This window comes from Betta splendens, chromosome 2 (genome assembly GCF_900634795.4).
Source record: "Betta splendens chromosome 2, fBetSpl5.4, whole genome shotgun sequence".
Lineage (NCBI taxonomy): Eukaryota > Metazoa > Chordata > Actinopteri > Anabantiformes > Osphronemidae > Betta > Betta splendens.
In genome coordinates this window covers 6,546,746-6,565,759 of record NC_040882.2, presented here as the reverse complement: position 1 = coordinate 6,565,759, position 19,014 = coordinate 6,546,746, and the positions used below count along the sequence as shown (strand labels likewise).

Sequence of the window (19,014 nt, the reverse complement as noted above, 5' to 3'; positions counted from 1 at the left end):
TTGACTTATTCACTGATCTTGCCGATTCCTCCGTGTGTGGTCGGCCCGTGATGGATTCAGTAGCTCTCCTTTCATCTGTGTCTATTTCTGTATCTGTGTGCGCCCAGGCGGGAGCTGTGAAGGACTACATTAAGATGATGCTGGAGGCAGAGCAGCTGAAGTTCCTGGTGTTCGCCCACCACCTCACTATGCTGCAGGCCTGCACCGAGGCCGTCATCGAAGCCAAGGTAACCTCGGGCAGACTGATCTCTTGAAATGTGTCAAAGGTGGAGTGAGCAACCACTGTGTTAAACAGAGCTACAATAAGAATTGTACATTGAATTCACATCTGGCTTGAATTTGGGTTGAAGTAAATGTAACCGTTTAAATATTTTATTTTCAATTGCTAAGTCCCGAGCAAGAAAAACACAAGTACCTGAAACCTTTGTTAGCATACAGGTACTGAATTGGCTTCAAGCACCATTTTTTGTATGGACTAGTACATACAATAATCCACAGGGTAATCTAAAGGGCCGTTCTAGTGAGACAGCCAGATAACAGACAAGAGCATAGAGCCTTTTGTGGTTGTCCTGACATGTCTACAACTCATCATCTGCAGATACAGTAATACAAGACAGAGCAAACCCACAAGCCTGAGAGCCACAGTCAGAAAGTGGACCTTTTGTCAGACTTCCCTTCATTTATTTGTTCTATTTATTTGTTCTTGTCTATTTCCACAACTGTCTGTCATTAACTCCCACAGACCATAACGATGCTGCGGTTCTGCTGTCTTGAAACGAAACAAACTATATTCACTCTGAAAATGATTATATTGATTGTCTCCAGCTGATAAAGGCACTGCTAGTACCTTAGTTGCTGTAACTAAGGTACTTGTTTTTTTTAATTATTTCTTTTCAGAATTTTAGTTCAGTCAGAAATAAAATGCTTTAAATTGAAAGCAGAAAGTGAGACACAATTTCCTATAATCTACCCAGCAGACATCGACGTTGAGTTATAGTTGAATCAATGTCATATATATATATATTTATATATAGTTGAATGGTTGAATGACCATGCGTCATTTCAAGATGCGTTGATCTCGAAAGGTGAATTAACCTAGATGGGGCAACGTCTTGCTGATGTTACATAGCTTTTAAACATTGTTTCAGTGTTCCATCAACATCACAACAATAACTGACACTATTTCATATTTTAAGGTTAAAGGTTGTGTGCCTGCTGGGTAGCTGTGTTTTTAGATTAGTAGGTTACAGTAATGCATAATATTTAAGATGGTTAAAATTTTACTTAAAACCAAACTTTCATTCATTTCATTTATGCTTTGAAACTTTTTTTCCTAATTGCTGGGCACAGGTTGCCCACTAACAGTAAGCTGGCCTACTAAACATGCAGTGTTTATGTAGCACCAAACAAAAGTCACCTCGAGCACATGAAAATGTATTCATATTTGACTTCTGGCTAATCAGAGGGAATTAACCCACACATAATTTATATCCTTTCATGCCTAGTCACACTCTGTTTGTAAATGCAATCGTAGGCATTTCTGAGATTACAGATGGAGCATTGGCCTTTACTCTCACAAAGTTTGGGTGGTATCCAGCAAAGGTTAAAACGAACTCACAAATTATTTGGAACCTCCACGTCTACCCGAAATCTGGGTTGAAAGCAGAAACATTTTTTGGTTACTATGGTAACTCGTGTTTGAAATAGTACAACAGAACTTAAGTGTAGGATTGTTGAATCGTCTTCACATTCTTGATAGAATCTACTTTCCTGTTCCAGAAAGTAAACTTTAGTTACACAGCTAATCTCCCGGGGTGTATTTCACAAGTCATCACAAGCAAACGATATTTCTCAGCGCACGCGAGTCGCAGGGGTCGCGGAGGTGCCAGCTGAACGCATTGCAGCGGTAGGACGCGTGATAACACGTTCCTATGTGAGACGCTCACTTTCGGGTGCATTCGCACTCACCAATTAGCAGAGATGGGCTTAAAACGGAGGCAGGGTGCCGCGATGAGAAGCTCAGGCGGAGACAAGTGACTTCTCTCCAATCACACAACATTATCACTAATTATTTGCTCCACACTTTCCTATTTCTCACCTGGTGTCAAACTGACTGGAGGGTTTGTTAATAAAGTTGTGATTACTTCAATGCATAAAACAAACAACTACTGAAGCATCAGAGTGGTTCATGAAGAGTTTTATAGGGTCATTTGTCTGACCTTTTTACTCCCCCCTGTCTCAGCTTCTCCTTCATATTCATGTAGTCAGTCGCTGGATGTTTCCAGGTGGGAGCTGCTCAGTATGAGCTCACTCCCCTAGTGGTGGCTCCGCAGGACCCGTGGACCAGAATCAAAAGAGTCCGGCTGCCACGGTGCATTAGCAGCTCGGTGAATGTCAGGTTCAAGTTCACGTTTAATGAACACACACTCACTCCTCCTCTCGTTTGGTGTCGTGAAATGTTACAAAATATTGTATTACAGCTGCTCTCATTTTCTTTCAAATAAGCCGTTTTATGTACTCCAGCCGAGCTTCATTCATCTGTCCCCAAAAATATCTATACAAGATGATGAAAAGCTCCCCTCATTTACACAAATCTGCTCCAGCTTTTTAAAGGTAGACAATACTGTCCCTCGTTGTTGCACTTGTTGTACGGTTATTTATGGGATCTTTTCTATGAGGTATAAAGGAGAAAGGCTCACATCAGATGGCACAATGACGCTACGCTACCAGGCGAGTACACCTGCGATAAATACTGAGATGAGTCTATTACTGTAGCAACAAAAGGCGCTCCCTGGAAGTTGGAGCGTATGTAAGTTTGGAAAGAACCAACACAAGCTTCCGTGTACAAGTGAGAGGTTGAATTTTGGCTGTTAAAACCTGGAGCTGAGTATGGACAGACTTTGCCTTTTGCATCAGGTCGTGGTGCTCCTTCACTCCCGGCACCAGGGGGGGTCTCTGCCATAATGTTACACACACTCCCTAGGACTCCAGGGATGTAAATGTCTCTCACTCGCATGAAACGACAAGCACAACCTCTTACTCTAACCTCTTGTTGTTTTAATGCAGGGCAGATATATGTATGTATACACTTATGGTGACTGTGGGGCATTAGCTAGTATTGGCTAAAACGCCATGTTGAGTCGGGAGTTCAGTGATTCATTGTTTGCATTGTTTACATGCTGTAAATCTCTTTTCTCATCTTTTGAGGAATTCCTTTAGAAATGTTCTCTTATGCAGGTGTCACCTTCTGCTTAGCACGGCCTTCTGTAAATGAAGCATCCTGGCATCTGTTCCCACAGGCTGGTTACATCCGTATCGATGGCAGTGTCCCATCTTCAGAACGGATCCAGTTGGTCCACAAGTTTCAGAGTGACCCGGAGACACGGGTGGCCATCCTCAGCATTCAGGCAGCTGGTCAGGTAGTAGATACACAAAGACACACACTGGATATGACATGATTTTCTTGTCTAATGAAGTAGTGCGAACTTACTTTGAGGAAATAATAAAGCAGAAATAAAAACACTGTAAAAAAAGATTAATTGATTACAATAATAGGTTTTGAAAACGCTGTATAGTAATATTCATGATGATGTTTATTGGTTGTACAAAAGTAGAAATAAAAAATGATCCCTGTGAAAAGGAACATTAGATCCCTGAACCAATTATATAGCAATTACTTGCTAATATTCCCAGTCATTACGAAGGATTCGACTAGGTTAAATCTCACTGGAAGTGATCGAGGTGATCCGTCAGCGTGTCCTTTCCAGGGTTTGACCTTCACGGCTGCCAGCCACGTGGTGTTTGCCGAGCTCTACTGGAACCCCGGCAGCATCAAGCAGGCAGAAGATCGAGCCCACCGCATCGGGCAGACCTCCTCGGTCAACGTGCACTATCTCATCGCCAAGGGCACATTTGATACCGTCATGTGGTCCATGCTGAACAGGAAGGTACTGTACAGCAGAGGCTTAGGACAAATCATTGCTGAGCTTTTGATTTTTTTGCCATATTTTGGCACTGAAGCATTTACAGTTCAATGGTAAATCACACAAATAGCTCTTGTATTGGTCAGCGGTTTTCCTGTTTTATTGAGACTTACATATGAATGAATCCTAGACACATCAGTGAACTTTTTAGGCTTTGAAGATTTACATTCACAGTCATAGCTGTCTCCAGACTATAATGAAAAGTGATCCTGATCTTTTCAGAACTGATGTGATTTGTGAAAAGGATCTAGCTCATCACAGTGAAGTATTAGACCTGGAAAAAAACATGACAGTGACTGAGCTGAACGTTCTGTGTTCTTCAGGAAACGGTGACTGGCAGCACGCTGAACGGCAGGAAGGAGTACCTTAAGGCTGAGGAGGGGGACAAGGACAAGTGGGAGTTCCTCAGCTTCGCCCACGCGTGGACACCCAGCGAGATGGTGCTGCCGTTGGAGGGAAACGCAGGAAACAAGGAAGACGACGTCTTCTTCACTCATGTGAGTCTAAAAACAAACAAAGGTGTGGATTTTTGCTCTACGTTCATTAGCAAATCATATGAACAACGGAAATTATTCATTTCAAGGCAACTTTTCAGCGTCATTTTGTGTGATCTTGTAAAAATTAGGCGTTTGTTTTGTTTGCCCATTACCACTTACAAGGTAAGTTTATACTTGATGATGAGCTCGGAGGCCTTTTCTCTGTTTTTGACCAAACAAAAGTGCATCACAGAGAATAGTTCTTGAGCTTCACTTTCTGTAGCAAAGGTTTGCTGTTCTCTTTGTTGAAGACATAATATTAGACATTATAACCTGAGACTGGAAGAGTAGATCCTGTTACAGAAGATCAGTGGGGAAGCTGTAAACCATTGTGCTCTCTTAGGCAAGTCAGTGCATGGTTAGAACCTACAGTAGCAGGGTTCAGAAAAAGAAAACCTTTTCATTTATGGTAATTGTGTAATTGTAGGTAGAATTGTTTTTTGTTTTAATTCCCTTTCAACACAGGACACAGTTTAGTATCAGAATTTTGCTTTGCAATAATGTTCACATACTGTAATCGTGTCATGGTTGATATTTTACTGTAAAGATGCAAAGCTAGAACTTAAAATGATCTTACAATAACTGACAGTAAAACACATTGAGCCTCCATCTCTTGTCTTGTTTGATAGTTTGATAAAGAGAAGCAACACGACATCCGTTCCTTCTTTTCCCCGAGTGCCAACAAAGAGAAGAAGAGAAAGAGAACCGGAGATGAGGAAATCAGCCCAAAGATGACGACTGGGGCCCGAACAAACTCTGAGCAGGAAGAGCAGGAAGGGAGGGAGGAGAAGTCCTGTTTGCCAACGCCTGGCTCACCCGACCAGGACTTCTCGCCACAGCTCAAGAGGCTGCGCACACCCCAGCCGGGCTCCAGCTCCACGTCTCGCTGCAGGAGGAGCAGGAGGATGACGACCGGGGCGATGAGCTCCAGCAGCCCCAGCTCTGTGGTCTCCTTCTTGGCCCCACGTAAGCTGTCGGAGCCCGAGCCCTCAGTGAAGACCTGGAACTGTGGGGCCTGCACGTACTCCAACAGCAGCCTGTTGCCTTACTGTGAAATGTGCGAGTTTCCACGCTCTTCATCTGCTGTCATATCAGGTACGACTCAGAAACAAATGATCTCATCTACTTTGTGCGTCCGTGTCCATGTTTCACTTTTTTTCCCCATTAATTCACAAACTTTACTTCACTGATTGCAAAACAAACTGGATTCCACTAAGACGAAATCACGCCTTGTTTGAAATGAAGCACCTGAAACTTCATTGCTTTATTTTCCCTCCAGTCAATATCAATCGTAGCCGTCTGTTGACATAATACTTTTGAACAGCATTACAGATTTCACCAGATGGAGATGCGCGATACCAAAAAGATGGAGGCAGGCTTGGCAGAGTCTGAAATAGCTCTGCTCGGAGAATATTGTCTGCCCTGCCCTCTCTCGCTAGTGCTCTCTCTCTCTCTCTCTCTCCCTCCCTCTCTCGCTCTCCCTCTCTCTCTCTGCAGATGACAAGGACACAGTATAATTCTCACCTGTCAAGCTGAGAGAGAGAGAGAGGGAGAGCGAACAGGCGCCTACTGTTGCTGCAAACGTCTCACACAAAGTTGGAAAAAGTTGAGCTAGCTCTAGCTGATATCTCTGACAGCCTATGATTGTATCTTGCAAAAGAGAGGGGAGGGAAGTCGTTATGACCTGGCAGCCTGCAGTTCCATGCTCTTTAAATGTCTGAGATGCATCAGATCGGTTCAGATGACTCAAAAAAAAGTACCACCAAATTTTGATACAGTCTCCTGAGCAGTAATAGTGGAGCAGCATTAGTTGTAGGGCTTTTTGCAACGTAGGTAGATGACTAAGTTTTTTTAATAGTTAAATTTAAATTACAAGTGAGATCTCCACAGATTATTTAACATCAAAACCATGTGTGAGGTACAAATGGTACTTTCTTGGTTCAAAGATAAGGATAATATTTGGGTATGCAGGATTCTTGATGCGATTGATAATACAATACATTTGTGTTTGTCCTGTGATGTTTACTTGCCGTAGTAAAAAAAATCAAAAGGAAAAAAATTACAATCACAACACCAAGACCTCTAAAGCTAACTAACAATTACTGTACCACGCGCTTCTTATTAACCACTGACATGCCTCATAAAAATTACCGCTCAAGTAAAAGTACATTTACATGCCTAAAAAGTACTTGACTACTGGCACAAGTATGTTTAAACTAATTAACCCCCAAAAGAGGATAATTACTAATTAATGATAAAACTTGATGCTGCAGAAATCGAAATCAGATCATGTCAAATTTATTCATGTTCAGATCAAACACAACTTTCAACATTCATTAAATTTCTTTGTTTACAAACTGCAAATTCATAAAAAAAAATAAGATTCTAGCAAGTCAATGACATAAAGATCACAGACAGAGACTGGCATCACTGAAGAGACAGCTTGTGAAGTTGGATCTGGTCTAAATCACTCAAATATATTGATGAGGTTTATTGCATCAGAAAAACCAGCTCAACTTTTATTGTTTGGATCTTTGTGACTATTAAGTAACCCGTTATTAAACTGTTAAACATTTTGCATTAAAGTGCTATTATTTAAAGGACGTCCTGTAGAAATTCTACATTATATTACCATTTATTAGCACCCTTAACACACACCACACGTGTGTATTATTCATCATGACACAGTGCAGCTTTTTGACATTAATATCATCTTCATAGCCCATTTAGTTTCTCACCTATGTGTATGTATAAAAGTTAACACTAAATTAATGACTCTGGAGTGTCTCTATGCTAATGCAGTATTTATATTTAGTGTGACTGTACATTAAATATTGGCTTTGCTGAAGGTCTGTTTGCAGTTCAGTCCTCTGGAAGTGAGAGTGGCGCACTTAAAACACAGAGTTCAAACCAGCCGGCACCTCAACCTTTGAGCAGCACAAAAGCACACACCCACTCCCTCACCCACACACGTATTATTTTAAAACCCCGCACCCCCCCCCCTCCACGCTCAGCTGCAGGAGATGCTTGATAACTATTCAGCAATCGCACTCTTTTTCGTCAGAAGCACCACTCTGCATTCACAGCAGCAGGCTGTGTCAGCTCACTAGACAGCGAATTTAACAACCTGCTAAATTTGTAAATGACAGACTGTGCTGAAAAATAACAACTGTATTTGCGGAGATATCTCTTTACTTGGCACTGCGGTCCTCAGCTCATGGCAATGTAAGTAAATCATCAGGTCAGCGCCTATATGAGGGGTCTTATCGTTTTCAGGGCAACCATTTCTCACAATAAATAAAAAGAAACATGTGACACTGTCTTACAAATTGAATCACCGAATAGCAGCGCGTGATTTCAGGACATTAAGGCTTTGTATTTAAAGGAAAGAAAGGGAAGAAGTAATATCACAGACGTTTGGCTCACGCAGCCTGTGAATTTCAACAGCGAGGCAAAAATACAGCAAGCCAGCAGCTGTCGAGGAAGACTAGTCAGCACGCAGAAGAAATATTAGTCTGTCGTACCATGAGGTGTTTGTTCCACAGTGTAATCTACCAGAACGAGACGCATGAAATTAGGCGAAAGAGTTCCAGGATTTCATCGAAAGTGTTGGAAGTTTTGTGACTTTTAATGAGAATCCGCTACAAAAGCTTAATTTTCCTCCGGGGATCAAAAACATAAATACAAATTTGAGCTGTGATGCAGTAGCTGCATGCATGATGTTATGCTGAGGCATAAGCTACATCCTCACCTAGTCATTATTGTATAACTAGAATTGAATTGGTGGGTTCATCCATATCTGTATTATACTACAGCAAGACAATAACAAGAAACAACAACATCATCCTTCTAAAGTCTTGATGTTAGCTTCCATAAATCCAGCTACAGTAAGTAGGCAGGATAGACTGTTTAACCTGGTAGAACATTCCGTTCAATGTATTGTGAGTAATTAGCTCATGTGCTTTACCCTTGAATATTCCTGGTATTGTAACAACAGCGAAAGGTAGAAGAGATAAACTCTCTGTTTAGTCTCTTCCTTACATTCATGTTCCTGCAATTTGCCCTTTAATTAGAAAAACACTCAGTATTTTAGAAATCTACTCGTTTTTGTTGCAGTTGAGTGTTTTGGAGCTTGACAGGCCTGCCATGCGCTGCTCCCCAGTCAGTGAATGGTAAACGAGAGGCAGTTGTTTATGACTCTTCTTTGGACTTTGGGGCAGTTTTGAAGTTTGTGTTTATGCAGGCCGCTCTTTTTGTTTAATCCATTAAGCCATCACTTGTCACATTTACTAAAAATTATTTCCCATGTGGTGGCAGGTAGGAGAACTCAACAGATTCCAGGTGTTAGACAACAACAGCTTTCATTAATTGGATACAAATTGAATCAGTGTTGAGCTGTATTGTCAGTTGTGGGTGGATTATTTTTAATCAAACTGTCATGGATTATTGCCTCCTTATGTGAATGGCTCTGGCAGCTCGGGTACAGTGGCCCCAACTGCGCCTCGTAGTGTTTTGCAGCAGTGAACCAGCTTCTGTTCAGCCATTTTCAGCTCGAAACAGGGTCCTGTGTTTGCAGCTGTCTGGGCCAAGCGCGTGGGCACGCTTCAGTCCTTCAGCTCTTTTACCGGTAGAGCCAGCAATTTGTCTCTGAGCACCTGCTGCTGCAGATGTGTACAGGATGAGGGCAATTTGGTTATCTCATGGCTGCCTATGCCTCTCAACTAGATCCCTGTCTCGCTCCTGTCTTTTTTTGTTGTTGTTTATATTTCGACTTGAGTCCGATCTCTAATTGTTTGATATCACAGATCATTGCAGGATTTGTCTCTCTGGGTCTTTGTTTCAGGCTGCAGCTGTGTCCCTCCCCACAGACTGCAGTGAGAGCTCTCGCCTTGTCATCCGGCCGAGTGTGTTCTCACGTTTTCTCGTGAAGCCTCATTCGTCACTGGCGCCTGCATCGGATCACATGCTTTTCCAACGTATTTCAGGGTCGTGCGTTTGCATGTCTGGAGAAGAGACTTTCCTATTGGATTGTTGTCAAGCCACTCAGTCATAATGGGGGCTTTATTTGGGGGGGGAACAAGGGGGTTGACTGGTAAAGTCGAGGCGCGGCCCCGTAGGATTCTCTTGTTAACATCTTCCTCGGTGGGGACAGCTTAACACAAATTGAGTCATCTCTCCATAGTCTCGCACGGCTTGTTAGCCAAGGGGGGCAGAGCGGGGCCGGGAGCCCAGAGACTCCGATGACATTTGAGGAAACGGACTAGAGACTGGCCTTTTGAAGAAACAAACCAGAGAGGCACACTCACTAATTAGCCCTCTGCATCAGAGTCTCACGACTTACTGTCTTGTTAGGTTTCACACCTCAAGTTCAATAAATAATGTGGAAGAATGCGATTTTCAGTTCCACTTTAGGAAGTATGACTTGCACAACGCTTAAATAAGTTCCACTCACGCTCAGAGTCCCCTCAGAGTGTAAACAACAGCTTTAAGGTAATATTTAGCTTAATGGGAAACATCAGCACTGCTTTGCATGAATGGAAATCACATGAATGGTTTAAGCCAAGCCGTGCTGCTCGGTCCACGAGGCCCCTGTTCCCTGGAAGTCAGATCTGTGATTGGCAGCCCGCCATTATCAGCTGTTTGAACGCTGTCTGGCGGCACAGATGCAGCAATCGCTGACAATTATTTTGTTTAGGTTTGATTGCGCGTGATGCAGGCGAGCAATTAAGGAAACAATGTGACACGAGCGTAATTCCTTCTCCCGGCAAATTACATTGGCCATTTGATCCAAGAGCTGGTGCAGGGGGGGCAGTGGCAGGTGTTCCAGCTGCAACGCTCTGCCTCACTGCTGACATGCTGCTAAAGAATGTAAGAATGGAGACTCTCGTTTATTGGTGCATATGCAGCAGATTATGTAGTATCTAGGATAAAACATACATTTTGGTCCAGCGTTCCAACAGATTCCACACATTGCACTGCGCCTTTACTTATGTCTGTCCGTTTTACACAATCACATCCTCCGAAATTGTCAGCAAAGGACTTATGACAGCTAATAAGAGCACTAATGAGCCATATTGAGTTTTACTTTCATGTCAGCAGTCATTTTGTCACACAGTCACACTCTTCAGATGATTGATGTCTCGCCCGGGAATGAAACTCTTCAAAGTCTGATTACACTCTACAACTCGGCCAATAAAGTAATCTTCACCCCCCCCTCTTCTTTTTTTTCTGCTGGCTCAGAGCCACCCAGGCCTCATCAACCTCCCTCAGCTGAGATGGACCAGGCGCGTGTCGCCCTCTCTGACAGTGAGCCAGAGCTCGGACGGCGAGGAGCCCGGTCTCTGGAATCACGCGAAGGCAAACAGAGCGAGGAGGAGAACGAGGAGACGCGGGAGGAGGAGGAGCCTGCAAAAGACAAACAGAGGCTAGAAGAAGCAGCGGAGGAGGGCAAGCGGCGATTCAAAGGCAAACAATCAGCGGGAGAGCAGAGAGACAATGTCGCTGGTGGTGGCTCCTGCCTCCCCCCTGACCACACACAGGGTAATCCCACATGCAATCTTCTCCCTTTCATATCTAGGGAAATTGGCTTGTGCCGCATTGTCACCTGCCCATACAGCGCTGTTTAATAACACCACTTCAAATCAATAAGGAACTATATCTCATTCCATATGGGGCCAGGCATTATTATTCTTACTATTATTAGTATCTAAGGGTGCTTATTGCCTATGTCTGCACTCATGAAGCTATAGGAAATATTGAGTCAGATTTCACTAATCTCCTGAATGCCCCTTGTTGAAACAAGCAACCTGCTGAAGCAGCACAATAAACAGGAGGTTCAAGGTTCAGTCTTTGTCCAGCCATGAAATTTGGATACTTGAAACACAACCTGTTTTGCCTGTCTGCTCGGGTTATGTGTATGTGTACGTGACTGAGAGTCTCTGAGGAGTGTGAAAAAAAACAAATTCCCCATCATACAGTGTGTAATATTGCAAATTAGGACCCATGTTCAAGCACTCATGTCTCGAAGGGATACACAAAGCAATAAATTGTGCTAATTGCAAAGAACTAATTACACCGTTCGCAATATGAAGAGCTCTAAAAAATTGCCAGACTAGCGGAGTCTAAGAATAGACTGTGACCTGGGTGTTGCCTCTAAAAGCACGCAGACAGTTTGGGTTCAAGACACTGAGGGATGAAGCGGAGCTGATAGGAGTCCGAGGCTGTTTTTAAACCTTCTTTGTCGAATACTTAACTCGGCAAGGAATATTGCACAAACCGTTTAGGTTTAAACTGGCAAGTTATCAACCCCTATTACCCTTTAACTTTCCCAGATCAGTTTGCAACAACCTGGCAGATTCCTTTCCTTTCAGGGCAGCGCACACTCTGACATCTATTAGTGCCCAGAGATTGTTGAGTGGTTAATGTGTCGTCTCTGTAGCGTCCTGTGCCCCCAATGGTTTAGGACGTCCATTACAGCTCCTTCTGCACTACCGGAAACCCCTCTGCGTCCCCTTCTGTTCTCAGGTTTAAAAAATATATACTAAAGCCGAGTAAAAGGCAGCGTTTCTTTAAAAAAAACACCATTCAGTCTAACTCCAGGGGAAAGATAAAAGGCTCGCTGTCGATCAGAAATGGCAGCACTAAAGAGACACTGGTGGAGGAAGAGGTGCCCCCCCCCCCCACCACCACATCCCCTGTAAAGCTACTTTTCTCTGAAGACAACTGATATCTAACTAGCTTTCTGTCATCTATTACGTAACGCTCTATCTGTCTATCGATCCGTCCATCTGTTCTGTTTGTTAGTTACATGCCGCGGCGAGTCCGTCCACAGCAGTTTAGGTTTAATACGAAACACAGCAGTTGTCCAATAAAAGTGACCTATGGGGTCAGGAGCGACGCCTAATGATTTTCCTCTACCTGCCTGTGGTTTTAGAAGGCAAACCACAGAGCTGTTGTCCGCCCCCACGTCTTGATTGCTCTGAGATTACTTTCCTCAGAGCACAGACAGGCAATCACTCCTCCACCTCTCTGTCTCGCTCCTCTTCCTGTCTGTCGCTCCGTCTGTCTTAATGACCAAAAGATGTAAACACGGATGCAGGGTTTTCCTGTGATGTTAGTTCAAATGTTTCAGCAGCATCAGCTGCACCAAACATTTTCATACTTGAAGAACACAGTTAGATTTTTTTTTTTCGTTTTCATATCTTTTGTTTCGATCCTGCAGAAGATGAGATGACTCAGTCCAATTAGGCGTTGTTTTCTTTCTCTCGCAGTAAAATAACAGATAAATCCCTTGGGGTGTTTTGAAGACACTGTTCATACTGTGTAAGTGACAGTCTAATAAGACGGCTTTGTAAGATGAATTGCCCCCATCGTATAAATGGCCCACTTAATGCAGCTGGCGCGTTCCGCCACTGCAAACAGGGGAAGAGGGGAAAAAACATCTTACAACAGATATATGGTGCACATTGCTGAGCTGCTAGGTTTCATTACAGATGGAGAAGGACGGATAGATGGGATTTTGTGAACGCTAGTGTCCTAAAAATGTTGCGCTTCCCGGTTTGCAGCGCCGCATTACGCCTTCGCCTGCGCCGCCTGGGTATTTTGAGAAACAAAGTGGTCCATTCCAGCTGAAGCCGGGCTGAGATCAGAACAGCGTGTACTGTAGCAGACCCGGGAAAATTGCACCTATAACAAGGGCCGACATAAAAATGAAAGATACGGGTGTTGTACAGCACAGGTCAAGGAGAGGAAATGGCTTATTAGGCTGAGCTCACCTTTCAACAAAAAAATGTAACGCAAGATTGCATCACAAATATTTAATATATCAGCCGTGGAATTTGACCACTGTCAGCCCTCTTACTTGAGTAAGAGTCAAACCAAGGAATTTATTAAAAGTAGCGTTACTGTTGTAGTATAATAGATGAAAGTCCCCCCCAGTACAAATATTGCACTTCTAGCATAATGATCTATGATTGCTACAATAATCTATATTAGTCATATTTGGTACTAGTATAAAGCAAAGTGTCCAATAGGATGTACTGTAGATGAGCAGATCCTGTACTTTTACTTCGGATAATCTACACCTTGTCGTATTACTTTCACAGCAAAAGTTCGAGTTGCCTGTTTTCAGACGTAACACTGCAGCAACTCAAATTGAATAATTAAAAATGCTGAATTATTCATAACTGATCCAAAATAAATATCTCATCCATCGAATTGACAGCAAACTACTGCACATCTTCTTTAGCTGAAAATAGTTTTGTGTTAGAATAGTTTCAGCTGAACTTTAAGGGATGTTCACGGTCATTCTTACAACACAAACAAAGCTCTGAACATGCGAGACCCAACTGGCAAATTAGTACTGAAACCAAAACCACCACTACTTGCCAAACCCTGTAAACGATATATACAATATATATACCAGGTCATTTGTGTTGACAGTACCAACAAAGTCTCAGGCCAACCTTCAAAGCATGATGAGAAGGACGCCTTTGTTCCAGTGTGTTCGTCTTTCACTCAGGCCTTTTTCATTACAAAAGCCGATTCTGTCCAGAAACCACCAGAGACCCGATGCAGGTACAGTACATGGCAGCACTTGTTCGAGAGAAACACTCTTGTCATAGACATCAGTCTGTGTCAGTTTTCCCCCCATTAGCAAGCCAAATGGACACACACGCTGTCCCTCACACATACACACAGCGACGAGGCAGACAACTGGCCACGCGAAGTGATTTAAGGCAAGTATTATCGGAGTGTTATAGGTCATTGTCTAAATGAAGCGTGGTCGAGCAGCGCCGGTCTCATTTCCACCGGCTGACCTTTTCTTGCTAGATGCTGGCAGGATGAGCGAGCTACATGGCTGACATTAATGACCTGCTCCCTCTCTCTCCTCTTTTTCTGTTTCTCTCCATCTGTGACAGTCATTTTATCACTCCCGCTCTCGCTCCCTTTCACTCTGTAGCGGTTTTCGTCCTGTTGTGGAGCAAATTCCCGAGTGAACTTGCACAACATTAAAGGAATAACTCCACAAGCTTTAAGATTTCACCGTCTTATTTTTGTGTAGTAAATATGGAACTGGAATTTAAATCTGACTAGCGTAGCTTAGCATAAAGCTTGAAGCCAGATCCACGATCTGGGAGCAGCAGTGTTTTCAGATGCATTTGCTTCACAGCATTAGGCCACGGAGAGTTAAAAGGAAGCAGAATACTGAGGGTTTAGACAAGTCCCTTAACAGCAGCTTTTAAAATGACAAACGCCTGCAGCAAAATCAGTTTCGCTAACTTTTTTGAACTTCAACGCACACTTTTAGGCCACCGACGGCCTCGACAACGCTGACCTTTGAGGAAACAAAGCTGTCTCCAGCTCTGTGGCCCCTTCCGCTTTGAGAGCCTCTACCAGCGTTTCCACAGAGAATGGATGGTTTGCAGCTATGACACGTAGAACAAATGCAGTTATTTTGTGTTAAATGCGCCGACATATTGTCCCGCTAATGATCAAGTAACTGTGAGGTAAAACCCTCTGCAGCTCGCAGAGCTTACCCGCGTCTTTTGTAAGTCTTTGTTCAATTAAAGGGTGCGCGGTGACAAATGATGTGTAAACATATTGTGCCATTAGCAGAGGGGGGAACTGGTTCGTTGTCTGACCACAAGCTGTTAGAGCCGCCTGTTAAAGGTTGTTTTATAAATACTAGTTATTCTTTTCTCATAAAATATCATCTCTGTCCTCTAAATGCGGTGTATTGTCTTATATTTTAAAAGAAAGCGGTTCCAGGTTACTCTATTAATTCGAAAGAAGGGGAACAAAGCAGCAGATAATCTTGATACCGTCACATGTAGGTTGGTTGTTATATCAACTGGTAAAGCCAAGAAGTAAAATCGACTTTTATTCATATTTATACAAAAAAGTCAAAGATAATTACTTCAGCATTTTCATTTCAGATTCTTTAATCGAGTGTTTGAAAGGAGTAAGCATAAATATAATGTGTTTGTCATCATTTTAATATTGTGCTCTGTATAATAAATCATACAAGCTGCTGGAGTTGATTGTCTCTTCTAGTCATTGCATTACCAGAGGAGCAAACAGAGGTAAAATAAAGTCACGGAAGCCAATAATGAGCCAATAACATACACTCACTGAGATATTATTTGCTCCTTTCCCTTTCCCTGCAGACCACAGAGCTGCGGCGTGTTTGTCTTCTGCTTCTGCTGCTGATGCTAATGACGATGATGGGGACAGTCGTGGAGATGCCGCCAGCACCACCCATCTCATTTACCCGGGTCTGCAGTTCTGTGCCAGCCAGTACACGGACCGCATATACGTGTACACCAAGGTACTGCTGCATGTGTGAGCGGCTGATTGTGCATGGAAATAGCTTTGATATGCTGTGGTGTGCAGTGTGCATTTTTATTTTTCAGTGTTACAAATAGATGGTTACATCACAGAGGATGTTGTGTGTTTGTGTTTGTTCAAGGCCACAAACAAACACAGTAGTACAGTAGTACAATGAAAGGGATCCAAGAAGGCTCCCAATTCACTTTAAATGCCTTTTTAATATAAACAAGTAACTTTCTATGAGCTGGACTAAATTAATAATTGCATACTTGTGATACTTTTGGTTTTAGCCTGACTGTAAAAAGTCATTTATGATCGTATAAATGGTAGTTTAGCAGCATTGCTCTTGGTCTAGTGGACTGTGTCGGCTCCAGAGTCTCCTTTTGTTGTTGGACTCTAAATTGTATGATATTATATGCTAAATCAGTCAAGCGAGGCTTTTTGAAATAGGACATAGATCAAGTAGCTTGTGCAAAATAAGGCATGCCAAGTGAGTAGGCTACAGCTATTTCCTGTGTCAGATACATATTTAATCAGCATTTCCCACCATCTGCTGCTCGTCTCATTTTCTTTTTTCATCCATGAGTAGTGATCACAAGTTACTGTACACTGCCACTCTGACTTGTAGTGCTCTTGCCTTTACAGTCAACACAAATTACAGATCTCAATTAGTCTGCTTTATTTACAGTATAACCGTCAGTAAGCATGTTAAATGTCTTCTGAATATGTTTGCCTTTATGTGAGAGTATTACATGTATGCATGCGTCAATAAAAAAAGGCTGAAGTACAAACCCATGGGCAGCTCAAGGAACTAACAAGTCGAGTCAGATAATTTTGTGAGCTTAAAGGGCAAGAATGATGAAGTAGAATAAGGCATCAATGTACTGTAGAGCTGCAAACATAAAAAAAGGAACGGGAGTTTTTTTTGCACTTCGACAATTTTTAAAGAGAACAGTGGTTTCAGGCAAGATTCAGGAAGTTAAATGTTCATTGATCTACTAGTGACTGAAAGAACGGTAAATTACTGCAAGTACAAGCTCTATGGCAACAACACAAACTAGAATATTGATTACTACTAACAAACCTTGATGGTTGACGCTAACACTGATGCCACTGTATCCAGACTGTAAGATTTGTTTAGTCATGTCAAATGTTTTTTTAATTAAGACTGTGAGGTAAAAAAGGAGAAAAGCTGTTTCATTCCATTTATGTTGTTTGGTTTAGTGCAAATAAAAGGTTTAGGAATTAGCAAAAGATTATAGTTTTCCACTTCTGTTTCATTTGCAGTTTAGCCTTTGTGTTTATCGGCGCTCACCGAGACATTCATTTCATTTAATATTTATGGTGCACGAGTGTCTCTTTTATCTTATTAATACAATTGTAGCCGTTCACCAATATTACAGTACATGTCAAGATTAGCTTAGTCCAGGGTCTGTTAAGGGGATTTGTCAAATCAGAATGAATAATCCAGTCAAATTCTCAAAGTCGAACCAGGGTTATTGGTTCAGGCCTGGAGACACACACTCAAAAAGATAAAAATCATTTTATTTTTTTTTCCCATACTTTACAATGAGGCGCTATCGATGCCTTCTGTGATGACAGAATCTGTGCTGAGATATTTTAATTCTCTGCTTGATCATAAATTGTTGGAGCTTCCTATGTATTGTGATTTCATAAGGAGTGAGTAGAGTGCAGCAGAGCATAGGGGACACTGTAGAAGAATACTGGACCAGGGATGTACATTATAGCATTTTCAGACAAAATATATAAGATATAATATATAAGACGTCGGTACCTACTTTGCCTAAGATTATTTACAGTGAACCTCAATAGTTCTGTAGCAGCTGTAGACCTGACTGAGCAAGAGAAGCAGCTGTGTTGTGTCTCAGGCAAACTGGGGACCAGCAGGCGCTTGCTGGCCGGTATTGCATTCAGATAATCAAGCAAAATGTTCTTCAGGCTCCTTTTGTCATTGAGATCTCTGGTTCTTCCTGCACCTTGACAAAGTGAGACACACTGCAGTTTAACCTGAATCAGACTCTGATTATACTCCTGTGCTTTCTTGACACTGCTTCTGAGTGCCACTTGCCAACAGACCTCCGTATTGATCGAATTGTGATACTTAACGCCCTTTTGTTTCATTCATGAGGGATCCGATTCCTTTTCCCACTAACGCAGATAAGAGACGAGAGGCTTTGGCGTGGAGAAGACCGAGGCGCTGAACTGAATCACCAATGGAATATTATCCTGACGGCAATAGACAAGTGCCATGTTCGCGTGGCTCAGACGATAAGCCGCAGAGATAAATGTCCCCCACTGTCGTTTAAATGATAAACTGGAGGAATTCAGCCTGGAAAGCTGTCACATCGGGATAATCCTGAACCAGGCGCAGAATTCACACAGGGGGCCACTGAGTGCACAATCAGACGAAGATTTGTCACTGGGGCTTCAATGAGAAATATTGAGAGTATTAAGAGTTTTAGGTCCGTTTTCTACACATCAAGCTCTTGTTTTACTCAAGGAGTCACTGTCTCCACACTGAGGTGGGTGGTTTGTTGCACCTGGACTATTCGCACATCTTACTTTGAAATGCTTTGTTGCAATGTAGTTCACCTGAGGTATCCCCTAAATGACAAAACCCCATTACAGCATTGTACTGTAGTATCTATAGTTACAGTTAACATCCAGCATCCAATCCATCTCGGGATTCAGGTGGTAGTGGATAGTTTTAGACAGAAATGTGAGAAGGAGCAGCTGTTTAACCCACCAGTGTTCAGGCGATTAGTTTGTTCTGTGTTCTTTGGTGACAGCTGGTAGAGGTGCAGCGTGATGGCTTTGGGTGGAAACATGTATCACCATGTTACACTCACAGGAGCATGTCAAAAATAATCAAAAACATTTCAATCAGAACCTACAGTAGAAGGTGAAGGTGATTGGTCTATTGCATGGTTATTATTGAGGTTGTGAAATTCAGTTTAGACATTTGTGAAAGAAAGGTTCATGGGCACTGAGGGAAACAGTTGAGTTGGTTGTCCTGTTGCTGTTGTTAGCTTTATTTATAGTATCTAAAATCCCACTTGTATTATGCGTGTTAGCTAGATGGCGTCTGCCTCTATCTGAATATGAGATCAGGCCTTTGAAAAGAAATTGTATTTTGATGTGAA

General features: G+C 42.5%; 1 protein-coding gene across 6 annotated transcripts in view; it reads left to right on the top strand.

Moving 5' to 3' along the window:
- The window catches only part of zranb3 (zinc finger, RAN-binding domain containing 3), a 65,084-nt gene that overhangs the window by 23,497 nt on the left and 22,573 nt on the right, over positions 1-19,014 (top strand). For all 6 annotated transcript variants that reach the window (XM_055513170.1, XM_055513172.1, XM_055513168.1 and 3 more), the window contains exons 9-15: positions 108-227; positions 3,300-3,419; positions 3,768-3,947; positions 4,307-4,480; positions 5,149-5,614; positions 10,760-11,059; positions 15,688-15,848. In XM_055513170.1, coding sequence (XP_055369145.1) covers positions 108-227; positions 3,300-3,419; positions 3,768-3,947; positions 4,307-4,480; positions 5,149-5,614; positions 10,760-11,059; positions 15,688-15,848 — 1,521 coding nt within the window. The remainder of the gene's footprint in view (positions 1-107; positions 228-3,299; positions 3,420-3,767; positions 3,948-4,306; positions 4,481-5,148; positions 5,615-10,759; positions 11,060-15,687; positions 15,849-19,014) is intronic.